The 9,327-nt window shown below is 48.4% G+C and overlaps 1 protein-coding gene across 1 annotated transcript in view; it reads left to right on the forward strand.

The window, feature by feature from the left end:
- Window positions 1–2,985, forward strand: part of trap1 (TNF receptor-associated protein 1) — a 41,993-nt gene extending 39,008 nt beyond the window's left edge. The window contains exon 18 of the mRNA XM_070900836.1: window positions 2,685–2,985. Coding sequence (XP_070756937.1) covers window positions 2,685–2,786 — 102 coding nt within the window. The 3' untranslated portion in view covers window positions 2,787–2,985. The remainder of the gene's footprint in view (window positions 1–2,684) is intronic.
- Window positions 2,986–9,327: the final 6,342 nt, after the last annotated feature.

Here is a 9,327-nt window from a genome sequence, read left to right on the forward strand (position 1 = left end):
GAAAGAAAGACTTACATTTCTATAGCACTTTTCACAACTTCAGGACGTCCCAAAGTGCTTTACAGCCAATTAAGTACTTTTGAGTGTAGTGTAATCACTGTTGTAATGTAGGAAAAGCGGCAGCCAATTAGCGCACAGCAAGCTCCCACAAACAGCAATGTCATAATGACCAGATAATCTGTTTTAGATATTGGTCAGGACACTGGGGAGAGGTCCCCTGCTCTTCTTCAAAATAGTGCTATGGGATATTTTACATCCACCTGAGAGGGCTGACGGGACATCTCATCTGAAAAATGGCATCTCCGACAGTGCAGCGCTCCCTCAGTACTGCCCCTCCGACAGTGCTGCACTCCCTCAGCACTGCCCCTCCGACAGTGCGGCGCACTCCCTCAGCACTGCCCCTCCAACAGTGTGGCGCTCCCTCAGCACTGCCCCTCCGACTATACAGCGTTCCCTCAGTACTGCCCCTCTCTGGAGTGGGCCTTGAACCCACAACCTTCTGACTCCGAGGTGATGATACTAATAAGGCTGATGCCAGAAAGAGAAATTGAGGAATCAAGCTAATCTGTTCCTTCCCAGAACGGGCAGCATCATGACTCCCTCTAGTCCCTGGAAGATCCATCAGTACAGTGTGTGGAACCTCTCTGACATTACATGATTCTTAAATTCATATCGATAGAGCCCCTATCTTTGTATACAGATTGGAATTTGTAGAAGAAATTTGTCTGTTGTTCGTCTTTTGCCTGTTTTCTTGCCTCCAGAAAATGCCCCTCGCTTTAGGAGGGAGGTCGGGGCATGTCACATTACGACTGTGTTTGAAAGCAGCAGATTAGTGCAACTCCCGATAATGTCGTCAGTCTGAATGGTGACAAAATGTCTCATTGTGGTACAGCGTTTTAGTGTTGTGGCTGCTGCAGTGCCGGCCCTCCGCCACATGGTGGTGACAGTGAGCTGAGTAGAGTAGCAATGCAGTGCCTCTGCTGGCCAGGGTCGGGACTGCAGTGACTAAAAGCACCAGGTAGAAAATGACCAGATAATTGGATTGGCAGATGCTGTTTACCTTGAGATACCAGACTTGCCCTTTCTGTAGCAAAGCACAGCTGCGAGGAGGAGAGTCAAAGCCATTCGGTAGGACAGTGAGGGGAGAGGGGCAAGGGCATTTGGGGGGGGGGGGGGGGGGGGGGGGATGGGGCATTTGGGGGGAACTCAGTTTGATTTATCCTCCCTGTGCAGCAGCACTCAGCATTGGGTCAGAAGCTCCATGAGTGAAGGGTTTCGCTGTGACCCTGCTTCCCACATTACAACAGTGACTACACTTCGAAAGGTAGCAGTGTGCGGCAGTCCGGCCCGGAAATCGTCGCGGTCCCGGCCTGCAAGACCATCAGCAGGCCGGGGCCATTGGAGGGAGCAGCGTGTGGCGGCATACCACTGCAGGGAGCAGCGCGTGCTGCTGCAGGAGGGTGACAGCTGATTCAGTGCGGGCAGGTACAGCAGGAGCGGCGAGATTGGGGCGAAGGAGCGGCAAGAGTTTGTAGAGGGATGTGATCAGGGCCCAGGAGAGGCAAGAGTTCGGGGCCCAGAAGAGGTGAGGGCCCAGGGGCAGCACGGGCCAGCCCACACTGTGATATGTGAGCACACTCGGTCCGTGCAGCAAAGCAGGTCTTCAGTCGCCTTGGTTAACCCTTACCACTGGACCAAGACCTAGCTCTGTCAAGCCCATGTGGTGGCTGGTGTGCAACGGTCACCCCACGTTACAAAAATCCATGCACAGGCATCTTCCACCCTTCAGGATGTAGTTCGGGCCCTGGAATATCATTGAAACACCTGTGAACTCATCCGTTTTCGGCTTGGAAGCAAGTCATCCTCGCTTCGAGGGACTGCCTATGATGACACTTCAAAAGTACTTCGTTGGCTGTAAAGCACTTTGGGACGTCCGGTGGTCATGAAAGGCACTATATAAATGCAAGTTTTTCTTTTTCCCCTCACACTCAGTGGCACAGTACATCATTGTTTCAATGAAGTATATTACCTCTTACAAAAGCTAGATACTGCAGGGAATTCAGGGCCAGATCTCCTGGACTTACAGCGCAGAAGAAGGGCCATTCGGCCCATCGTGCCTGTGCAGTCTTTTTGAAAGAACAGCGTGCTTAGGCCCAACTCCCCACTTTTTGTCCGTAACCCTGTAAGTTCCTCATTCCCCAGCACCTGTCCAACTCCCTGGTAAAATTATTGATGCGTTCAGCTTCGGAGTTTTTTAATCTATTTTTTCACACCTCCCAGGAGATCAAATGGTGTTGGGTGGGGTGGGGCGTGTATATATTGTGATGCACAAGGTGTGGGACAGGCTGGATGGACGAGAGGGGCTTTAGCTGCCTGTCACTGTTCGGATATTCCTGCATTGCTTTTCATTTTATTGTATCATTCTCTATCGCCCCCTGCCCCCCGGCACACATGTCCTTACCCAGGAGAGCCCCCCCCCCCCCGGGTCCCTCCTGTGTTTGCTTTTGCCAACCTCAGCCTAGCTCGGCTGGGCCGTGTGGGTAGTTTCGAGATGAGCCCCTCCATGGGGAGAACAGTCATCGGCGGCTTTACCCAGTGCCGTATAATCGCGGTGGGGAGAAGATTAAACAGGTGCGATTGCTTGGGGTTTGATCTAACGGAAACCGTGTGCTGTTCCTTTTCAGATTTACGATAACGCCATGATCGCCGCGGGTCTGAACGATGACCCCCGACCTATGGTCGGCCGATTGAACGAGCTTTTGACCAAAGCGCTGGAAGACCACTAGTGCCCGGGGAAGAGGGCCTCGCGTCCCGGGCCAGCGCATGTGGAGTCCCGGAGACAGTCGCGAAGGATCCAACATTCAGTCCCCCGCTGGACCTGCGTTTGACATTGTGGCTCTGTGCCAGGACTTGCCTCTCAATTTCCAAATGTTATAAATTGAGATAAAAATGTTTGCAAGTAAAATGTTTTCAAGTGGTACCGTTGTTCAGTCTGAGGGAGTTTCTGATGTTCTCTGTCGACGACCTGTGTCTCTGGGCCCTGTTAGATGGGAGTTTTAGTGCAGGGGAGAGATTGTCTCTTGTATTGTACTATTTTCTGTATGTCTCTGAAGTCCTGGCAGAAAAATAATCGATTACCAAACAATGCCAGGATATAGGATCAGCATAGGAGTCACGCGCCTCTGGTTTACTGTCTGGTTGCCTGTGTGCAGACAAGAACCTCCGAGATAGAAGTGGGGTGGGGTGGGAGGTGAGACGTACGGGAGGGGAAGCATTGTTTAAAAATAAAACATGTTGGCTGCTCTTGGTGTTGGGACCCGGAAGCTGCTGTGTAGGTGGGGAAGGTGTTGATTTGTCGCTGGGTGTTGAAAGTAGTTTGCCTATTTATGGAGCTGTGCCTGGTACAGAATGCAAGGCTGCTGTTTCACTCTGAGGTTTAAAGAGAAATCACTGAATTTTAAAGTGGGATCTTGGTGTTTTTCAGAATTTTTTGGCACTCGTACAAAGATTGTGAATTATATTATTTGCTGAGAATACTGGTGGCAGCACAGTCTTTTAGAAGAAATCGTCTGGAATGTTCTCCTCATTGGGGTTCGATTTCACAGATACCAGGCCCTCCCCTGCACCCAGGGAGGGTGAGGCTGGAGCTTCCAATCTGGGCGCGATCATCTGACACTGCACAGGCTGGGGGTCAAAACTGGGACCTTCTGAGTCTGTGAGAGGCTCGTGCTGCAGACTGTGAAGATTATGGACAGATAATACCCATTTATATGTTGATAATGTATTGGGGGCAGTGACTGTGTTTGCATTGCTGGTTTATGGAGCAGGATTTTAACAAGCCCTGTTGGTGTAACAGTTGTCAATTAATAAGTTCCCACTGGCTGTGAAACATTGAAATATTAATGAGACTCGGGTGCGGGAGATTTTGTCATGGCAATCGAAACACTGCATTAATGAGTTTCCCAACCCCGAGAAAGAGGGTAGGACAGGAGCCAAGCTGACAAATGGCCACAGCAGTTGGGTGACACATTGGAGTGCCGGTCAGCCTGTTCCTCCTGTTCTGGCTTTTCTATTTACAGTTTGCCCCCCTCCCTCTTCTCTTTAAAGCCGTTGGCTGCTCCTTGCTGGGTTGCAGTTCCGTGGGCACCGGCTGCCCTCCAGCGTCATGCCCGGACGGTGGAATATTTGACCATGGAGGGCATGTCAGAGCCCGACCCTGTCCCCACCCGATGTCACCTCCAGTGCTCCCTGCACCTGATGGTCCCATCCTGTGAACTTTTACCCTTTACAGTTTGGTGGACTTTTGTCTAAGGTATCTCTCCCCGGACCCGCACACTTTTCGGCATCCCCTTCACTGAATTAAAATTCTCAAACTGCTGTGGTGGTATTTGAACCCACGTTCTCTGGATTACAGCAGCTGTGGGGATGCAGAGTGCCGCTTCCTCTACCCTGTCCTTCAGTCCCAATAACAAGAGCAGCTCTTATTGTGCCAGTGTGACATTTTCCCATGTCCTACACCGCTTTCCTGAGTTTGAATTAGTTCTGAATTTGCATTACAATAGAATCCCAAACACAGGACAGCCGGAGGAGAGTTTATCATGGGATCAGCAGGCTGACCTGGATTTGAATCCAGCTCCCTGGAGGGAAAGGCTGGTGCATGGACCACTGTCACTCGTTCTCCTCAATGACCTCTGTTACACACTGTCATTATTAACAACCTCTGTCCTCACTGATTCTAAATGTAATCCTGCTCCTACCACACACTCATGCTGTGTTTTTTGATGGTATTTGCCAGCTTGGCTGCCCTTGTTGGGAGACTGATTTGTATCACTCCTGACCTTTCTAATGCTGTGTCAAGCCTGTTCATTTCTTGGGCCTGTGTACTCTGATCCGGTCCAGTTTATGTGTGTTATAAATCAGACTCCTCTCCATTCCAACATGCGCAGATCAATTACACAGTGGCGGCATCGATCCCCTATATCAGTACTGCCCTGGAGGTTCTTGCTGTCATACACAACTTGGAGAGGGCTTTGAATCCGGGTCCCTCCGTCCTCTCTGTGGCCCACACTTACCTCAGTAAAAACAAAAAGAGTTGAAATTATCCACTTGGTAAGTATTCACATCAATGACTATTTGCCAGCTGTTTTTAGATTTAACTGATAATTGGTGACTGGGAAGGAATAATCATTTTGACGGAAACATTTTGTGATCTTTCTTACTGAGAAAGACCAAGTGAGACGGTGGCATTTGAGAGATGGCAGAGTCTGCTTGGCTGGGTGACAGCCCTCCTCCCCCACCTCTAATACATGGTTGAGGTGAACGTGCGCACAGCGAGGAGATACCTGGGTTACTAACGCCTTGGGCAAGAGGAGAACAATGGCGGTTCTAAACAGATTGAGCCACCTCTTCATTGTCGGAGTTTCCCCGCAGTCATTCCTGATCAGTGGGCGGCTGCAGAAGCTGGGCCCATCTCTCTTTCAGAGGCCTGGGGCCAGGCACGTGCAATAGTGTCAGCCGTGGCTCAGTGGGTAGCACGCTCACCTCTCTGCAGTGGGACTTGAACCCACAACCTGCTGAGACTTGAGCGCAAAATCCAGGCCAACACTCCTAGTGGAGTGCTGCGCTGTCCAAAGTGCTGTCTTTCGGAAGAGACGTTAAACCGAGGCCCTCTCTGCCCCCTCGGGTGGATGTAAAAGATCCCATGGCACCATTGCAAAGAGCAGGGGAGTTGTCCCCAGTATCCTGGACAATAATCCCTCAACCAAAATCACATTATTTGGTCATCACCACATTGCTGTGTACAAATTAGCTGCTGCATGTCCTCCATTACAACAGTGACTACACTTCAAACTTAATGGGCTGTAAAACACTTCGGGACATCCTGAGTTTGTTCAAGGAGCGTTCTTTCTACTTTGTTGCTGCAAGCAGGAGCCACTCGGTCACACAGAACACCTGACTGCCCCAGCACCCTATCAATCAGCAGCTGGCCAGCCCCACCTTCAGGTTCAAAGACAGCACCTCCAACAATGCAGTACTTCTGACAGTGTCAAGCCTAGATTTTGTGCTATCAGAGGGCAGTTAAGAGTCAACCACATTGGCCCAGACAGGTAAGGACAGCAGGTAACCAGATGGGTTTTTAACAACAGCTTCACGATCACTTTTACTGATTCCAGCGTTTTAATTTCCAGATTCCAGTGCAATTCTCAAACTGCCATCGATGATTTGAACTCCTGTTCTCTGCATTATTAGTCCAGTAACACAACCACTACGGTACGGTACAGTACGGTATCGTGCCTCACTAAGACAGGCAGATGAATGGTGACATCTCAAGTAACCAGATCTGACACTCAGCAGCAGTGTGGAAAACGTGACACAACTCAATCCCTTTGTCAGGTTGCTTCCAGGCCACAGCAGAGGAACACTCGTCACAGATCGCTTGGGTCTGTGATGCACCCCTGTTTTGCTAGGCACCAGTTGGCCTGTTGAGCCCTGCTTGTGAACTCTTTAAAATAAAAGGTCAGCAGGAGAGTGGGGTGGAATCTCATGCATCGGGGGAAATCGCTGCTTTAGGACCTGGGTGAATGAAGTGCACAGCGAGTGACTGATGGTGGCCCTCGGCAATGTTTCAGCACTCTGAAGCTAAGGTGGTGTGAGACAGGTAGACTGCAAGATTCGGAGAGTGGGAGTTGCAAAAGAGTCTATAATCAGGGTAAACGGCTTTTTGATTGCAAACATGATCAGGGGGCACCTAATGGTACGTGTCCTCCCTGAAACCAGGACATCGTGGAATGAGTGGGCGATGAACTTCTGAAAAAGGGAGGGAAAGCAGCCAAAAGTCACGTTGGAAGCAATGACACAGACAGAAGTAGCTTTGAGGTCTGGAGAGTTAGACATGAGATTAGAAAACAAGATCTGAAGGGAGGTAACCTGCAGCTTACCGTCTGCTACGCTCTAGGCAGGTTGAGAGAAAGATCAGGAAGGGGCTGGTGCAACAGGGAACGGTTCACGTAAGTGATTTGAGGTAGTAATAAACACTGTAGACTTGGACCCCAAGCCAAAGGGGGAAAATATTAGGATAAGTGACAAAAGCTTGATCAAAAGGTGGGTGTTAAAGGAGAGGTGGAGGGGTTTAGGGAGCAAATCCCAGAACACGTGGTCTAGATGGCTGAAGACATGGCCACCAAAGGTGGGGTGGATACACAACAGACCAGAGTAAGAGGGATGGAGAGTGCAGAGGAAGTTGTAGGGCTGGAGATTAGAGAGATAGGCCATTGGAGGGATTTAAACACAAATACAAGAATTGGGAGGCGTTGGGATTAAATAGATAAACTGGAATCTAATGGAAGGGTTGAGGTGCTTTATATATAAAATACTGTTCAGGCACAAGAATTCATTTTAAGAGTGGAAGCAAGTCTTCCTCGATTCCGAGGAACTGGAGATTTATAAAGGCATGCCAGAGACCGAATTACAGGAAGTGATCTAATTTAATGGATATTTAGGAATGACTTCGCAGAAGCAATGGGCCAGTGGGAATATCTGGTTCTATCCCTGGCACCAGGATGGCAGAGATCATTTTCATGCAACCTTATCTCCACTCTGGCTGTGATCAGACCGGATCAAACCCAGGTTTGGGTGGCTCAGTACCCTACTGAAGAGATTTACTGAGTCATATAGGGCCCAATGTCCTGCTGCATTGCAAACAACCTTTATCTTCCTACAATCGGCACTACCTGCTTGGTACACAAACAGGAATTTTAATGTATGTACAAGTTAATGTTCCATAACATTTGATGGGCGATACACTAGCCCGTGGGGGAAAATATAAAGTTCCCAGGCCTGGCAGCTCTGTTGGAACACATGCACAAATGAGGGGGTTTATCTTGTCACTTCTCCCCTAGAGGTGCTGACCCTCACTCGGGTGTTCAATTCTTCAGACTGCAGCAGCCCTTTGGTACTCTTCCCAAGTGGCTATTCATGTTTGAGCCTAGCTGGTGAGGTTCAAGGGGTCAGTGATCACAGGCAGACCTGGTGTTTTTAAACCAAGGCTGCCAATCAGTTAACTTCCTTTGATTAATAACCTCATTTCAGATTAATTTGTGTGGTAGGAATGTTACATTCATTACATCAACGTTGCCATGAGATACACTCGTTGACCTCCTGAGCCCATCACCGAGTGACATTAACTTCCCAGTCCAGTCAACATTAGCCAGGTCTCCGTTAGCTATTTGATTGCATTCCTGCAGTTATTGATGCTCCAAACGCTGTGTACACTCATACATACCTTTCAATATTTAAGAACATGGACCCACATTAATTTTTGATACCCCTTAGAGGGCAGGGGAGATGAAGGTCACAATGTTTTGCAGAATTTGGATTGAGTATGCAACTGGGGAAATGAGAAATTTAATTTAATAGACAAAATGCAAAGTACAACATATTGGGTGATAAGTAGCAACACAGATACACAATGGAGTTAGCACAAGGAGACTTTGACAGGAACCTGGGAGTGGCAAGAGTGTTTATCTCAGACTAATCTCTAAACTACACCACAGGTGTTGGTCACCAGACTGAAATTGGGGTAGTGTGCATTGGACAGGAGAGCAGAACAGGAATGATCAAGTGTAAAGTTATGAGGGAGAGAGAACTAGACAGCTCAAGCTTATTTCCAAGGTTAGGCAGGCTATAGGACTAGTGGATATAAATTCAAAACAGATCCTAGTTAAAAAAATATTCAAAGTGTGAAAGACATTTGTTATAATCCAACAGGCAATGTAATGGAGTCAACCACATTTGGGGAATTCAAATTACAAATTGATGTTTGATATGAGCATTTGCTCAAAACATCTCGTTAATGCTCCATCTGGAAGCAAGTTCAAACATCATGATAACTGATTGGTCAGTTTAGAAGTTACTTAACCCAGAGCTCACTCACTATTTTGTGTGCGCGCGCGCTTGTGGGGGGGGGGGGGGGGGGGGGGAGAAGAGAAGGAAAGAGAAGAGGGTTGTAAGGGAAGGGGAGACAGGAGGGGGAAAAGGGGGAATATTTTACAGTAGCACCAACATTCTAATTAAGGATCATGGATTGATAACTGATTACCCTGCATTTCTACAAGAACTGTTGCTGATTGAGCCTCTGTATAGATTTTCTGGCAATAGGCCAAATGACCTCCTTTGGTGCTGTAATCATTCTATGATTATAACTCCGTGCATTATTCCTTAAAACAATGGAACTCATTCCAGTAAATAGATTACAATACATTTTTCCCCACTGACTTTCACTGTTATAGTATTTTTCTGATTGAGGATTGGTTAATGTCCTCCAGAATT

This window comes from Pristiophorus japonicus, chromosome 15, assembly GCF_044704955.1.
Source record: "Pristiophorus japonicus isolate sPriJap1 chromosome 15, sPriJap1.hap1, whole genome shotgun sequence".
Taxonomy (NCBI): Eukaryota; Metazoa; Chordata; class Chondrichthyes; family Pristiophoridae; genus Pristiophorus; species Pristiophorus japonicus.